The 18,308-nt window shown below is 39.4% G+C and overlaps 1 protein-coding gene across 1 annotated transcript in view; it reads left to right on the plus strand.

Annotated features, from left to right (window-relative positions):
- CD68 (CD68 molecule) overlaps positions 1-18,308 on the plus strand; it is a 183,994-nt gene that overhangs the window by 24,090 nt on the left and 141,596 nt on the right. The window contains exon 2 of the mRNA XM_044077011.1: positions 14,728-14,811. Coding sequence (XP_043932946.1) covers positions 14,728-14,811 — 84 coding nt within the window. The remainder of the gene's footprint in view (positions 1-14,727; positions 14,812-18,308) is intronic.

Raw genomic sequence — 18,308 nt, forward strand, 5'->3', positions numbered from 1 at the left:
ATGCCAACAATTTTCTGCTGCCAATATTTGTTTGATATTCTGAAAGTTTGATCATGTGAATGTTTGAACAAATAAAATGGACCACACACACACACACACACACACACACACACACACACACACACACACACACATATATACAACGACAGGAGGAAGTGAAGTACTTCTACTCTCTATTGTAATGCTGCCTTGTAAAGAAGAATAGCAGCATACTACAATGAGCTGTGCATGGCCCAGCTTAAAGCTCCACCTGGTGTTCTTTTAACTGATTGCATGTAATCTATATCTATATCTATATCTGTATCTATACTCACAATAAAGCACATCATGGCAGAAAATAACACCTATAACACTGCTGTACTTCTCTGTCAACAGTATACACTTTGGCCCAGCTTGATCGTGTATTATGGCAAAATGGGGATAATGTCTGCCTCTTAGTACAAAGATCTAGTAAGATGCAAATGAGTAGTGGTATGCTATAATGATCCCCAGCCTAACAGCACAGTGGTTAGGTCACATGATTACCACGTATTAGACCTGGGTTTGAAACCTGGCTGGGGAACAACTGGACAACAGCAGCATCTGCAAGGAAGAAAGACCTGGCAATCTCCTTCCCTAATATGCTATGAAAACCTCACAAGGTCTTCCCATGGAGCCACCTTGAGTCAATTTCAGGGGAGGAGTTGGCATAATGGTTAAGGTCTTTACCTCACAATTACAAGGCACAGAGTTTGATTCTGACTTTTGACTGTTGGTTAAACTTATTTCCCCTAGCCTCTGTCATTAACAGAACATACTGGAGAGACAGATATATTTTCCAGAGACTGCCTCTCCTCTGGAATAAGCTCCCACTCCATGTGAAGCAGGGCTCCTCAATTACTCTATTTAACTGCACCTTGACTACTGTATGGGTGACTGTAAATTCACCCCAGGGGTGGCACCAGTGTCCCTCATGTACAGGGACAGTCAGTGCTGATCATAGAATCGCTTAGCCAGCAATGACCATCTAATTATGGTCAATATGGGTACTCAGGTTTTTACATTGCTAGGCTTTGCCATTAGCCTAGTAACCTATGAACCTATGAGGCAAATGTAGTTAAGTTCACATATATTCTGAACTACACTGCTACAGCTGTGTAATGTGCAACCCGTCTCAACTATATTGTGCAATGCTCTCTCCTTGGGCACATACAGTATAGTACAAAAGTACATGTATGAATGAAGATGTTTACACAATATTCTTCATGTTTCACTGCTGCAGTCATAACTGGTGGGATTTCTGTCTGTGGAAGCCCTTGGCCAGCCTAACTATCAGAGAATTTTCTCCTCCTTCTGAGGCCAGCAGATACTCTGACTAACATTAGTAAGTATGATATAAAAGAAGTCAGCCGGTGCCTTACCTTCAGTTCTTTCTTGTCATCAGAGCCCAAACCAGAGTGCTAGCCAGTGTGTCAGTCAGTTTACACCAGAGAAAGAAGACATCTAAAGCTAAGTTTCCCATTGGGGAGCTTTTCATATATTTCTTGACTAATGTCAGAGAATGTTAATAACTGTCTCCGCTATGGCAAGCAGATACCACACTGGGACTTTCACTCTTTTTTTGTAACTTGTCTGGCCCCAGTATCTAACTGTCAGTTCTTGCTCACCTTAACAGTAGAACTATCAAGCATAGCTCTGAGATTTTAGTGAATTGCCAGGGCCTTCACATATTATGTCATCTGCCAGTTGGGTTGAAGTTTATCTCCATAGGCATAAGAAGGAAAAGTGCCCAAGACTTAGGGTATGAGGTTACACTCATTCACCATCTGCCAATCCACCTACACTTGTTATCGCTGAAGAAGGTGAAATGCATTTGCAGCCCCCTGCAATGACTGAGTTTTTGGTACAGGCCTCTATCGAGAACTGTTCGGATTCCAGTATGCCACCATGTCTCTCCATTTCTGCACAAGCTGAAGTACTTAGCTTATCAGTTGGGTCCAGAGCCGCTTTGTAGGTTCTAGCTTCTGACACCTTTTCTGTAACTGATTAAGGGGTGTCCATAGTTTTTCATTATCATGAGATCACCTCGGTTCACAGTCCTTGGGATTCGGCTGTCTGCCTGCAGCCCGGCCCTAGAGCGAAAGTCACTCTTAGGCCTAAGCCTAAGGCCTCACATAAAAAGGCTGCACCCAGCTTGCCCCAGCCGAGGCCTAATGGCTGCTGCTCCCAAACTCATGACTATCAATAGGGCCTGGTTAGCTTGGCTGAGGATTTAATCACCATAGACAGATCCAGATGCCTTTTTCTCCCTTCTGCCCCCGAATCTTCTCCTGGTAAAAGAAAAAGGGATGTCACCCCCCCCCCCCCCAGAGTCTTGTGATTCTTTTGATTCTGAGGATGTTAATTATAATGATGAAGCCACCTTTGAGGAAGGTTTATCTATTGCTTCCTCTGTGGAGTCAGATTCTGACAAGAACCTTGCCTCAGCCTGTCCCCCTGAAAACATTTCTTTTGAGGAGACCCTACATACCCTAAGGGAATACTTTAAATGGGAAGTACGGTATTTTCTGCAATCAAAGAAGAGAGTTTGAGAATTTCCAAAACTCCCTGAGCATACACTTTTTGCCATTCCTCCAGTCGTAGAGATAGTGGACGATCTCTTTAACTAGATTCTTCCATACAGCCAGATTCCTTCCCCCTGCCTTTGGAAACCTGACAGATTTTTACAGGGTTCTGGATTCCCACAGACACCTTATCAAGAACCCTGTAGCAAACCCTGAAGTGGTGAATCAGGGTCCTAAGGGAGGTAAGGCTAGTATTTCTGAAAATTCCTTGCCAACTGACAAAGAAAGCAGAGCAGAGACAGGTTTGGAAAGAAAGTCTATACCTCTGCTACCCTGCTCTTGAGGGCTTTGAATTGCCAGTTTCATATAGTGAAGTATCAAGAAACCGTTTTAGATCAGATGAAGCAAATACTGGTGGGGATTGAAAATAAGGCCCTCTTCAAGGAACTGATGGATTTATGCAATTCTTGCTCTCAAGTACCCAAGCACTCCTTGCACTGTGACTATGATGCTATGGAAGTTTCCAGCAAGGCATCAGTTGCAGGATCCATCATTAGAGGAGATGCCTAGCTGAGGGAAACTCAGAGTGGATCTACTTTACACTCAAGAGGTTGTGACTTTACTGGGGTTCACCATAAATAACCAAAAGTCCAAAACCCACTGTCCAAAGTCTGGGGACTTTGCTGGACTCCACACTTCAGAAAGCCTTCCTTCCAACAGACAAGGTTACCTTTCTATCCCTGTCTTTTGACAAGTTCCTTCTCATGGATTACCTTACAGCCGGAGAGATCCTCAGGGCCTTGGGTTACATGGCTTCTTGCATCCTCATGATCCCCCTAGCCAGACTACATATAAGAAAGCTATAGTGGCACCTCAGAAATGTGTGGTGTCAATCTTCTTGGTCACTCATCTTCAGGGTAAAGCTTATCCTTCTCAGGAAAGAGATTGCCTAGTGGGCTCAAACTGGGCCTTCCATTCAGTCTCATTTTTCAGGACCAAAATCTGACCACAGATGCCTTAGAGATAGACTGGTGGCCCACTACAACAATGTACAGACTCAGGGCAGATGGGACTGTCAATTCAATTACAAACACATCAACCTAAAAGAACTGATGACAGCCCAAAATAGTCTGAGTGCTTTCAAAGACCAAGAGAAACCAGGAGTACTCTTAGTGAAGACAGACAACATCACTGTTATGTAGTAGATAAACAAGCAGGTGGGAGGGCTCACTCTTACCTTATCTGTCACCTAGCCATGGACCTCTGGGGAATGGCAAACTCCCTAGATACGCACCTCATGACACAGTACCCACCATGAAAAAACAATCAACTGGCAGATCACCCAAGCAGGAGCCTGTCAGGCCCTCATGAGTATTTACTGCATTGGGAAGTTTTTCTCAGCATAGCCAAAGAATGGGGTGTGCCAGAGAAAAACCTTTTTGCCACAAAAATAAAAATGCTCACTTGAAAAATGTGCTCAAGAACCAAAACAAGGTCAGCCTTTCTCCCACTAGACTTGCTCTCCAGGGTACTGCTGAAGATAATGGAAGAAGGCCCAAGGGTCATTCTAATAGCCCCAGACTGGCCAAAGCAGCACTGGTATACCTTAATTCTCAGTCTAAGCAAGAAGGAACTATAGCTGCTCCTCAATGAGTGGACCTATTAACACAGAACAAGGACACCATCATGCACTCCAACCTGAACCCTTTAAAACTGACAGCTTGGATGATATTTTGTCCACCTGGAGGGGTTCACCCCCTTGATAAATAGGTCATGGACATTCTAAAAGATGCCAGGAAATCCAACACAAGAAAATCTTACTCTGCTAAATGGAAGAGATCCACAATATGGTGCAGACTAAAGGGACAGAGCCCTTTTCAAGCTCAGATGCCTGTGATCCTGTCATACTTATCAGTTTTGAAAAAAAAGGCTTTCTTATTCCATTATTAAAACTCATGCTTCAGCAATTTCAGCATATCTACCTGCCCAGCCCCCTCTCTTCTCCCATCATCTCATGAAACAGTTCCCAAGAGAGGTTATCCACATTAGACCTCCAAGGAAACCTCTTGTTCCCCCATTGGGATCTCAGTTTCATTCTGGAGAAGCTGATCCTCCCATCGTTTGAACTATCTACTTCCACAGACATCAGATTTCTGACCTGGAAGACCGCCTTCCTACTAGCCATGATTTCACCTAGAACGGTTTCAGAGTTTCAGTCCCTTATGGGTGTGGAACCTTTCATCACCTTCAACCCTGACAGAGTCTCTGTTAGGGTCAACCCCTCCTTTATGCCTAAAGTGGTTACTGAGATCTCTTTCAACCTGACCACCCACTTGCCTACCATCTTTCTTAACCTTCAAAACAAGGGAGAAAGAATCCTCCATACACTGGATGTGCATAGACAACTGTGTTACTATTTAATTCATGGTAAATAATCTAACAGAAATGCATGCATTATATTTTAGATTATTTAGACCTTTGTGCAATGATAGACAAGAGTCATACTGGAAGATGTCCTGTTGAAGAATAGATTTTGTTCTAATGCTAGCATTTTGAAATATTTCATTTTGAAACTCATTTCACCTAAAACTCATTTCACTGACAAGTAGTACTTTAAGGCAAATCATGATATATGTCCTTTTCCCCAATGTAGTGCGATCCTGATGTTGGTATATATATATATATATATATATATATATATATATATATATATATATATATATGTATATATTAAGGGGGGTGTGGGGAGCACAGCCCCCCACTTTGGGGGGCTTTTCCCAAATAATGTAAAATAAAAACAGACATCATAAAACCAAAGTAAGTGGGGGGCTTTGCCCCCCCCCCCAATTATATATACTAACACCAGGATCACACTACAGTGGGGAAAAGGACATATACCTTTGACTTGCCTTATTGTACTAATTGTCAGGGGAAATGAGTTTTAGGTGAAATGAACTTTAGGTGATTTGGTCTTGGTGAAATGACGTTAGGTGAAATGAGTTTTAGGTGAAGTCATACGTACCTATATATATATATATATATATATATATATATACACACACACACACACACACACACACACACATACATATATATACATACATATATACAGTTGTCTGTAGAGGTGCTTGTAGCGTGAGGGTTTTGTGTGTGTGTGTGTGTGTGTGTGTGTGTGTGTGTGTGTGTGTGTGTGTGTGTGCCCGTGTGTGTGTGTGTGTGTGTGTGTGTGTGTGTGTGTGTGTGTGTGTGTGTGTGTGTGTGTGTGTGTGTGTGTGTGTGTGTGTGTGTGTGTGTGTGTGTGTGTGTGTGTGTGTGTGCGCGCGTGTGCATGAAAGAGTGAGTGAATGCCTTAAAATGGTTTTCAGTCCAATCCAGGAGTGGTTCTCTGACTTATTCCTACTGCTCGGTAGCATGAGTTCCTGATCCCCTGCAGTCCTACATAGGATACAATAAGTATCACAGGATGAATGAACAGAAGGTATAAAATAGCATATGCAGTTTTATAAAATATATCCAGCTAAAACCACAAAAACATTAATCAGAAGGCAGAAAAAAAACTTCACCTAAAGTTCTGTTTCTTTGCAAGCAGAAGAGGTTGCCAGACCTATTTTGGGTTACTTATGTTGAGCTCTTTCAATGATCTGTGGCTTTCAGGTGTAATTAGAGTATTATAGAATTAAAATAACACTGCACAGTTTTTTCCAAATTCACTCACAGCAGTCTCAGGATCCAGCGGCAGGTTACTGGAGCAGAAGACTCTTTAGATACATTGCTAATAATGTCTCAGGGGATTGTAATGAATTCAGAAAAATAGCATTCTTCTAGTGAGTTGGAATGACACTAACAAGTCATTCCTGATGATGGGTGTCGATCTTGTTTTTGAAAATGCAAGAGAAAGTGTATTTGTATAATGAATGCTGCAACTGCTTTTTAGCATAAGCTGTCAAGTCATTATACAGACGTAAAGAAATTACACAAATTGAAGTAAGAATCTGCATTACAGTTTTTAGAATGACACTCCTGTCCTGAAAAACCTGCGTCGCTAGGAAGACACCATCTTTCTGAAGACCTAAGCAGAAAATTAAACTGACTAGCCTTCCACAGTGTGAAACAAATAAGGTTATCTCTACCAACTGCTCTAAACTAAAAGTTAAATAAATTAAGCAAGCCCTGGGTCTGTAGCACTGCTAGGTGCCCCAGTAACAAAGTAGTGGAGCCCCTATTCATCTAAAAGTAGTTATATTCTAACACACAGTGGCCTACCAAACAGTATAACCAGGTGGCTACTAATAAGCATTTATCTCCATTCCCTACCTTAATCATCAAATAAAACAGTGTAATGCTAAGAACAAACTAGTGAATTTTTAGCATGTAGTTTAAAACACTAAAGGAACAAACTGGTGAAATTAAAATACATATTTTACATTGTACTTACAGGCTGTATGAATCTTGTGGTCTGATTTAGCCCTGCTCCGCTTGCCCTCACTGCACTTGGGCTTGGTCCTCACCTCACCCTGTCCCCAATTTCCACCCACCCCAGTACTGTTAAATTCATACTATTATAGCCACTCCCCTTCCTTCCTCCCAATCAGCATCTCTCACTCCACCTCTTCTTTCCTCCCAATCAGTATCTCACACCACCAAAGAGTCCTCCCACTCTATAACCCTTGTTGTTTTCCCTTCCTTCTTACCATATCCAAGTAACATCAAGCCTTAAAATGACCAGAACTCTTGATATGCTAGCATCAAAAAATACCCTATCAATTTCTCTGCTGTCAATGTTGCTTATCCTTTATCTCCTCACCGCCTATGAAGGCCGGTACTACCTCAGATTCCACTATCCAAATTGTCAAACTATTACCCCAGACTTCTCAAATAGGACATCTTATTTAACTATCCCCCACATCTAATCTCACACCCCCTTTAAGTTATCACCCAATTAAAGCCTTAAAATCTAACCCAGGGACAAACACTATCTAAAACTTATAAATAAAAATTTCTAAAGCTCATAATCAGACTACACTACAACCTCATGGTAGACTGGGACATGCATCCCAACCCTGGCCCATCTTCACCTGATGCCATTAACTCCTATGACACCACTCCCACCATTAAACTACCCCATAGCAGAACTACTAATTGTCTTCTGACCTTTCACTTAACATTAGAAGCATAAACAATAAAGTAAGCAACCTACATGCCCTATTAGCACTCCATTCCCCAGATATAATGTGTATTACAGAAACCCGGCTAAAACCTACTATTGCTGATAATGTGGTATTATGGCCAGGATATAACATTCACCGATTAGACCGCACTACTAAAAAGGGAGGAGGAATAGCAGTTCTTTAAAAAACACACTGTGTTAATAGGGATTCCATGCAGCCACCTCCATTTAATAACACTGAAATCCTTTTAACTAAATTTCAAATTAACTACAAATGCATGAATATCATCTGTGTCTACATTCCACCAGGTAATAATATAAGCACCCTAGAAGATATCCTGCAGTGGTCATCCACTCGCCACCCCCAAGAAACCATTGTTCTTGGTGATTTCAACATTGATTGGTCCACCTGCTCGGCTGAATCCCCTGTCACCCATACAAATCTTTTCAGGTTCAGTCAAATAATAACCACTCCTACTAGGATCAGCAAACCCAACAATAGTGAAAGTATTCTTGATTGAATTCTTATCAATAGTCATCCCCACTTGTATAAATCTGGGACCCTCCCCGATGACCTAACTTACATTATTAAGCATAAGGGAGAGAACTCCCATCAGACCACCTATAAAACAATCAGAAATAACAAGACCTTCAATCCTGTAAATTCCCAAAATTAACTTAACTCAGTCAACTGGTCAATCCTAAGACATATACCACTAGAAGAGGCAGTAGCATACTTTAATACTAAATTCCTAAGCATCCTTGACTCTCATGCCGCTGCATGTACTATTAAAACTAAAACAAATACAGCACTGTGGCTCACAAAGGAAACCAAACTAAAAATCAAACTTAGAAATAAAGCCTAGGCCAACTGGCGAGCAATTGAAGCCCATCTCAATCAACTGAAATGCTGTCAGCTTAGGAATGATAGAAAAAAAATCCATTCTGCTAGACAAAAAAGCTACTAAAAGAACCTGCAGCAAAAACACCAAAACAATCCCAAAAGTTATGGGCAGGTGTAAACCAGCTTCTTCATCCAGGACAATCTACCACTCCAACCCTATCAAATTACACCCAACCCCCCCCGAGACTATTGGTAGTGCCTTTAATAATTTCTTCACTGAAACAATCCAGTCTCTCGCTAACCAACTCACTCCCACACACTCTAACTCCACCGCTGACACACCCACTACTCATTCCCCCTTTAACTTCCAACCTGTCTCTGCCACTCTTATCCGACCACTAATCAAAAAATTGAAGCCCACCACCCTATCTGCTGACCTTCTCCCTGCAGAGTTCTTACACAAAGCTGCTAATGCCATTGCATTCCCCATATCTATCCTGATCAATAGGTCCTTAACAGTTGGCGCTATCCCCCCATCTGGAAAAGATCCCATGTTATCCCACACCACAAAGGTGGAAGTTTAACAGAATTATCCAGTCATAGACCCATCTCCATTCTTTCACCACTGGCCAAAATAATGGTTAAGTGCGTCCACAAACAAATTATGCACCATCTCATTCAGAACCAAATGCTGGCTGTCTCTCAGCATGGCTTTAGGCTACATCACAGCACCACCTCCGCCCTCCTTTCCTTCACTAATGCCATATATCAAAAGAGAAATAATAATATGCTGTCATCAGCCCTCTTTTTAGACCTCTCAAAGGCCTTTGATATGGTCAGCCACCAATTACTCATCCACTGTCTGAAATCTATATCCCTGGACAACCGTACTATACAATGATTCCAATCCTATCTGAGTGGTAGACAACAAGCTGTATTATGGCAGGGCAAACTATCCACCCTGTTACCTCTCACCCTTGGTGTTCCTCAGGGCTCTATTTTAGGTCCTCTACTCTTTTCTATCTTTATCAATAACCTACACACTGCCATCCCAGAAGCAACCTGCATCCAATTGCAGACAACTCCACTCTGATCTGCTCTGCCTCCTCCCCAACAGCCTTGTGAACCATAACCCAGAATACATTTAACAGAGTTGAAAACTGCCTCTCTAATTGCCGTCTTCTGTTGAATCCTAACAAGACTAAACTGCTACTCTTTACCCCCACGCTTAGGTCCACCCCACTTTCCTTTTTGGTAATATCAAACACTGGTACCTCTATTTCCCCGGATAACCATACTAAGCTCTTAGGGGTAATAGTAGATAATAATCTCATATTCAATCTGCACATCAACAAAATTATCAAAGCCATTAATAAAAGCTTGGCTCATAATATAAAAATAAACCTTTTCTAACCCCAATAGCTAGGACCGCAATCGCCCGCTCTCATCTTCTCTCTACCCTTCTATATGCTTCCCCTATACTCTCTAACCTAAACAAATTAGAGTTTACCAAACTCTCTCACTGTTACAACCTTATTGCCAGATTCGCCACTGGGTCCACATATAGGACACATCAGTGCCAAAACCTCAATCTTCTAGGGTGACTAGAACTGCCAAGCTTACTTTGGTTCAGTCAGCTAATAGTAGGACATAATATTCTCAACCACGCCAAAAACACCCCCGCACTTAAAAATATCATAAAACCATATAGTAACTCCAGACCATTACACTCATCCAACAAGCTGTTAGTCCAAACACACAAAGCTAATAACTGAGCTGGAGACTCCCTGTTTGCCAGCTTTGTTGACAAAGCTTGGAATTTACTTCCAGCAAAACTTGCCCCTGAACCCTCTCTAAGTCTCTTCAAAAAAAGGCCTCAAACAGTATTTTAAAATGCACTGGCTCTTTCCATGTACCAACCCTGATTAATCTCCATAACTACTCCCTAACTTAACAGTACTGTATTCGCTTCTTGCCCACAAGTACTTGTTGTGACCCTCTTGGTCTATACATTACTTTGTAAATAATAATTGTTGTTGTAATCCACTTGTTTTATATCCTATTACACACTGTTAATATTGTGAATCCGTCTTGAGAGCCAAACCTAACAGACTTTGTAATATGCTTGGCATGTATATATGTTTTTTATCTGTGTAATTGGAGCTTTTCTCCCCAGGCCTCCACTGAAAATGGACATGTATCCAGTGGGACTATCCCAGTCAACAAATGTAAAATATAAATAAATAAATAAATAAATAAAATATCCTTGTAGTCCATTTCAATTTTTACTGCTTAACTAAGTCTTGTGTGAATCTCTGCAATGTGGTACATTTAAGGGCTGGATAAATATATTTATTGAGTTAGAGTATATACCAAGTGTGTACCTGCAGAGCAGGAGAAGCTGGAAAAATTTTAGGGATAATGAGATTGTCTGTAAAATTTTCTCACCTCCATCCCTATGAGAAAGAGAATGACAACTTGATTTTGAGGATGTTCATACATAGCTGGTTTAATTCTCTGCTAAAATATTTTGTTTTAGTACTGTCCTTTGATGTATCTGATTGTAGTGTACCTTATTTATTTATTCCTTTAGCATTTTAATATTTTTCTTTGCCCCCTACTCTCTGCCACCAGGGGTCCCAGTGCTCCATCTTAGTTTCCCAAGACCGTGATGGAGTGATATGAATTGGAGTACAGTACTATTCTGATATAGGGAGGCGTTTAGCTAGGTCTAACCTTATCCCCAGTCCCCATACATTGTGTGAAGTGGAGCATCTGTTAGATGTCTGCCAGAACCTCTCATCACTTTGACAGGGCTAGAAATTCATGATGCACCAGGTGCTATTGGCTAAGCAGAAGCCAACCCACACTCTATCCACAAGAGAACGAGAGCTAGCAAACACCAAGTGTTGCCCCATGAGCCTTCTGCCATTTAACTTAATCTAATCTGGGTCTTTATTTTTATTTTTAATCATTCCTGCTCTTTTCATCTCACCACCAGCTCAGTCAAACAGGAATCTGCCACTGTCTTAGGCAGTATATTACATGATTCTACTATTTTCTTTGTGCAGGGGGGATTCCAAGTGAATTTTGAATTGTTTGCCAATCAACTACCACCCTTTTAACTTTCTATCAAAGTAGCATTTTTCCCTCTGTGTCCTTCGTGTTCACATACTGTTATATATTAGTTTATTCAGGGAAAAAAACAACTGAGGTGGAGTTTTTTGGTGTTGTTAAAAAAAAAAAAACAAAGACAGGAATGCTTAGTTGCTATAAGTATAATTATTGCAGCATTGAAAATGTACAAACATCTAACCTTGCAAAACTTGTTATCTAAGCAAGTTTCAACTGATCTTAGAGAAGTTGCAGTTATTCCATGGTGAAATGAGAAAGCCACACAGCAACAGTTTCTTCTCAGACAGCTAAACCACTTAGTCAGCATATTTTTATGTGAAACGTGATACTCAAACTGTTCTGGACGAATCATTTGATTATGCATTACTTCCTTCTATTTTTTTTCCACAACTGCTGAACTTCATTGCAGTTTGTGTTGTCTTTTAAACCCAGTGCAATTCTGGATGAATATTGCTGCCAACATTTCATTCCCACACACTTTTGTCATCTGTCCTTGATTTCAGTAGTGTTTTTTTTTTTATTTCATGTATCAGCTGAGATGTGAGTCAGCTCTATAACCAAGCTGACTCAAATTTCAGTTAGTCTGCAAATTTAAAAAAAAAAAAACCTTTTTTACTAATTTCTATATTACACTGTGAGCTGTATTGCATTAAATCTTATCCGGTCTGACTATTCATTCTCACCTTTTTACAACTCATATTGTGAATAGCATAAAAAGTTGTTATCCTTTTCATTCACTTAAAATTATTTGTCATTCTCCCAATTCTCATCTGGAAGCATTTTCTGGAATCTATAACTTTTACTAGAAGAAACATTTCCTCAGTACAGGTTTTTCCTTTCTAATATATTCCCTCATTTTTAGACAAATGTATTCTAAGAAATATCCATAGCAACGCATTATTTACTGGCCGGGGGGTGTTTTCAAAATTTCTACAGCCTGCCTTTTCCTTTACTGATCCAGAAAGTGCTTATTAAATCTGTTAGGCTATAGTTATCATGTTTTTTTAATGTAAACTTAGTATTAATCTGGCTGTTCTTCTGTTTTCCGCTTTTTTCTGGGTCCTTTTGATATGCAGTCGGCTGTTTTGGACATTGTCTGCTAGGCAGTGTTATATCCGGCAGCTGAGACAAACCAATAAACACTTCATGTTTGCACAAGTGGCATGTTTAGTTTTGCACTGGTCTACTATAGTAATCCTCACAATCTCCATCGTTGCTGTTGGAGTTCCTTGTCATTCTGTTAGAAGAATGCTGTTTTGTGTAGAGAGAGTAATAAGACCACAAGCACTCCCCCCATCGCTGGACATCCTCATCCTTATCACACTGATGAAGACAACAAGATGACAAGTCTGTGCCCCAGAGTGCTTCTAGGAGCTTCTTTGGGTCCAGCAGCATTGAATAGATCGGCATCTGCTGATTTGGAGGACCTTTTGTTTGTTTGTTTAATCCAGACATCTTTTTGCCTCTGTAATTGGTTTGTTATGCAGTGCAGATATGAGAGACAGATGTTAACCCGCAGTTTTTACTAGTTAATCTGCCACAGCCTGGTGTACTTAGGACACATTGTTTGTTTTCGGTTTTATTCAGAAGAGATCACTTGCTTAGCTTTGCTCACCAGTATACAACAGTAGTTGTGCTGGTGATTTTTCTTTTATCTCATTCTGGTTTATGACCCTAAATTTCCAGCAGTATAATCTGAATCCTTGCCTTCACCAGTAGCATGCTTTCAACAGCCTTCCTGTTCTACGTTGCCAAATCAAGATAATGTGAACTAGCTGTTGAAATACTATTCCTGTTTGGTTGTCATCACAACAGCTTGACTCACTTCGTATTGACTTGTATGCATTTGGAAGCAACACAATGTTCTTATTATGTGGCTTTCATACCCTTTTATATGACTACCGATCACCAGCTGCAGGCTAAGTTTAGGGTTAAGATGAGCTGACTGAGGCCAGTTAGACCATCCAGTATGTCTTATTGACTAATCCATCAGTAATGAGGGTCAATTTGGGTCAAACTTGAAAGTGATGTTTCTAATTAATAAATTCATTAGCAACATGTTCACATCTAAGTATCAGATACTGGCAGCAACTTTATTATAACCTAATGCAGAATGATCTTCACAGAGTCTATCTAAAGGACTAAAATGAAAACTTCTTTTCACATATTTAGTTCCTTCCAGCTGTAAAACTAGCATTTTACCTATTATGCTGATCTACTAAAACAGGAACTATGTGGGCCGCGGTGGTGCAGCGGTTAGCATTGTCGTCTCACAGCAAGGGGTTCTCCCATTCGATTCTCGGCTGGAGCGCCATCTGTGTGGAGTCTGCATGTCCTCCTTGCGGTAGACTTCAATGAGATACAAAGAAATGGTTACTCTATTACGCATACATATTTTAAACGCTAGTATATCTTGAAACAGTGCTCCCTTATTCCTTAACTATGTGTGAACAGTTGATCATTTACATACTAAGACCTGAGTAGTCAGAAGTAACACTACATTAGTATTAGTAACCTACAGTGACTGAAAAGATATGACGGTAAAAAAAATATTTTTTTTATAAACTTGAGGATGCTTCAGGCTTTTATGAGGGTGGGTAATTATCATATCACAAAAATGATATTTTAAATATATTCCAAAGAAGCAATCCATTGCAGCTACTTGAAAAACTCAAAGAAGGTAAACTTAGACATCTTATTAAGAACTTTGGCAATGGATGTGTCCCCCTTGCACCTCTCATGAAGGGGAACTGGCATTAACTCACTTCTGTCGTGTTATCTGGCAGACTCTCTGGACCACTGGGGGCAGAAGTGGTCATTCCCTTTCCATCCACAAATTGGTAGATTCAGATTTTGCTGGAAGATATGACATTTTAATACATTACTCCTTATCCTGAAATTCGGAGTCTTCATATTCCAGTCTATGATATAATGTTTTTATTGTACTTTAGCATTGTAAATTAACTGAACTTTGGAATATTAAATTAACAGTTCTTTTATGGATTTCTGACTAGATCTTGACTGATTTTCCCTTCCAGGGACCTTCATATTCCAGATGTTCTTGCTATCGCACTCTGCCCTCAGTGAGTCTCTGGTGCAAGACATTCCATTCCAAAGGAGGGGTAAGTAGAATGCACTGTACTTTAACAGCATATTTTTAGCATCCAGAATTACTAACATTGATCTGAACTTTAATATGTTTCATACTGTCACCTAGAAAAATGACTAAAAGCAATTAGATTTTTTCATTTTTTCATTCGTTATTGGGCAAATATGAAAGCATGCACACCTGGACATGTCTGTGGTTCCAATTTCAATGCATTTATACTCAGACCTTAATCCTTATCTTTCTTTCTCTTATTTTCTGTTTGTTTATATGATTACCCTTTTTTCAACAGTGCATAGCTATACATTATCTTGGGCAACAGAAAGTAGAGGGCTAAAAAGAGCTTTGGTTTATGATAAAGGGTAGGGTAATGTTACCAAGCAAATAATAACCAGATCAGAACAGGAGTGTACCGAGTCTAATCTGTATATTCTTTGAGTGGGGTTAATAGCACTGTAACTGAAAAGGGGTAGTTAGCTTGCCGAGAAAAGTATGAAGAGCAAGCAAGAAAGAAAGAAAAGGGCTCTGAACAACAGGTATGCATCTTAAACCATTTCACCGTGGACAAATAAATACATTTAACAATAATAATAATAATAATAATAATAATAATAAAATAAACAAGTACAAAATACTAGCATCCTCCACCCAAATTCTAAGAAACATATTTAAAACTTGAGGCCATCAGAGGAGCTGGAGGTGTCTGGAAGCTTTGGAATAGATTTTGTCTGTCCCCAGGTGCTGTGCTAACTCTTTTTCTTTGGAGAACTAACAGCAAGTTAGTACAAGATCTGGGGTACTATGGTGGTGGTGGTGGAGGGGGTATGAGTTAAACAAAGCTGCACTATCATTATTTGTACTAGTGGATATCACTGAGAGGTCAATGGTCACCATTGAAGTGGACATGATTTACTTAAATGCAGCCATTTCCCCTAAGCTTGTTGTTCAAAACCTCCCAACTGAAAAGAAAGACACAAAACAATGAAATTTAGATTACTGGCATATGCAGCCCCCATGTAGTTGCACTGAAAATTTACTGATAATCAACTGTGAAGTTGTCACTTATTGATGGAGAAAGGATATAGAGACCTTGACCAGTGCAGAACTAAACAGGTCAAGTTCAACAAGATGACATTCACTATACCAAGTCTTGGTGAATCAAGTGACTCCTGTATGGAAGATTTGGAAGGCAGAAAGCAAACCAGTGATGTCACTTCAAGCTTCACCTGTAAAGGCTAGGTCAGCTTGATTTTGAAAAAAAGTGAGTGTAGCTGTAGAACAAAGCCAAAATAATTTTTATTTTTTTCCAAATCACTCACTATTCTGAAGATAATATCTTATGTCTGTCAAGTTCATGTACCTGCTATGAGGGGAGTTGCCACTCACACCTCTTTTAAATTGTATAAAAATCTTCACGGTTGTAACACTGTTGTAAAGTGAAACAAATGAGTTTTAGTATAAGTCAAGTGTTTTTCTTTCCCTATGATCCTGGGAATTAAGGGAGAAATTTATTTTCCCAAAAACATAGCACAGAAAATTGTGATAAGAGTATTTGTGCTTCTGAAACACATCTGTATCCCACTGCATGCAGCTGTTTGGGTGGGAGATGAAAGAGGATTTAGAAGTTTTGCAGTGACCATCAGCCACTGGTAAGTGCTATTTGATGACTGGACAAGGCCTACTAGTAACAGTTCTTCAGATGTGGCTTTTCAAAACAATATAACTGACTTGTTAACAGTATCACAGTACTCAAGCTGAAAAGCTGAGAAATAAGATTGCTTTCTGCAGAACTTTTCTTGAGTCTTTCATAGCTTTTGGTCTGTAGCATTCACTTATAACTGACTCACTGTTCAGATGTATCATCTGCTTTACTAGCTTTGCAGCCAGTTGCATCTTTATTTTAAGGAAATGTACTCCACACTCTAAAAATAAATCCACCAACACATACCTTGCTAAAAAGTGAAGTTTAAATATTTATCAGAAAGCTGATTGATTCTAATTAGCAATCCTACTTCTGCTGGCAATATGCTTTTTAATACTTATCACTAGTTCCACATTTCCCTTTTTTATTTAAGATGAGCAAGAAATTAATTAGGGAAACACTTCTTTTCAGCAGATTTGATATTTTTTAAGAAAAATAAACTGAAATAGTTGCCTGATGATGCATTCTACAAAGTTCGGTATTATGGTATGAAACTCCTTGAGGCTAAAATACTAAAGTATAGTGCTATTTGTAGGGATTGCTTAATCATGCAAACAGAAATAATCCCAAGTATTTCTGACTCCATTACTGCAGTGTACTAATGAAATCTTTTGTGCTGTAAATTTTGCCCTTTTTCAGGTTATTTCAAATATTGTTTTCTTCTGAGTTTATGAACATTTACATATCCAGTCATCTAACACATGCTCTGAAATATCCTTATCAATACATATAAAGTATAGAGCTATAGGTCATAGATGGATAATCATTTATGATGCAGTGAAAAGAGAAGCTTTCATTAAGTTATTTAATGAAAAAATACTTCCGGATACTGATTTCTTGCTATTATATACATTATCATAGAAAAACATAATGGATTTAACTTCAAAGGCAAGCATTTATCAATATCAAATGATGCCTTGCATTAAACGTGGACTGAAATAACAATAGTGGAATATATGTTGACACAATGGTAAAATGTAAGGCAGCAAGCAAGCGGAAACAAAGGCAGCAACTTTTCATGGGTTTTGATATATTAGGCAGGTGGTTAAAGGGTGCAGTCTGTATTTTTGTCTTTTTTTTTTAACAAAAAACATCTTTATTAAATTATCAAGTATGACATAGGCAATCTTACATTTAAATGAAAGAAAACAAAGCATACTGACACACTTTTAGTTGCAAACATAATGCATTACAAACCATATCAGCACAATTGTAGTTGTGAACATTATACAACATTTATAATCTATCCAGTCATTGTCAGTCAGACATTACATAGCTCAGTCAAATCCCACCTTCTTTTAAACCTCATTCTTCCTCTGCATGTATTGTTCCCACAATTCCCATTTTTGTTATGTAATTTGCTCCTACCCTTTTCTAAAGATCCCAATTGCAGGTGTTTTATCTCTGTTACTATATTTGCTACTTCTAGTAAAGTTGGTTTATACTTTGATTTCCATTTTCTAGTAATTGCTTTTTTGGCAGCCACCATACTATGTCTAGCGAATTCTGATTCTGTATCATAGCTCAAAAAAATAATTTCCTTAGTTACACCAATTTGCTCACTCAGTATCTATTACACTGTCAGAAAATATGTTCCCAGTAATCTCTTTTTTCCCCATTACATCTCCAACATTTGACGTCTACCTGAGGAAAAATTCTTTGAAGTCCACTTGGGGTATAAATACCTCTGTAAACACTTCCAAGCAAAGATCCTAAATCTTCTAGACTTTGTTGTATATTTGGGAGACATACATATATCCCCCATTGTTGCTTTGTGAATTGCTTATCTAATCTCACTTCCCAATCCTTTC

The sequence above is a fragment of the Protopterus annectens genome, chromosome 7.part0, assembly GCF_019279795.1.
Source record: "Protopterus annectens isolate FY-2018-M chromosome 7.part0, PAN1.0, whole genome shotgun sequence".
Classification (NCBI taxonomy): domain Eukaryota; kingdom Metazoa; phylum Chordata; order Ceratodontiformes; family Protopteridae; genus Protopterus; species Protopterus annectens.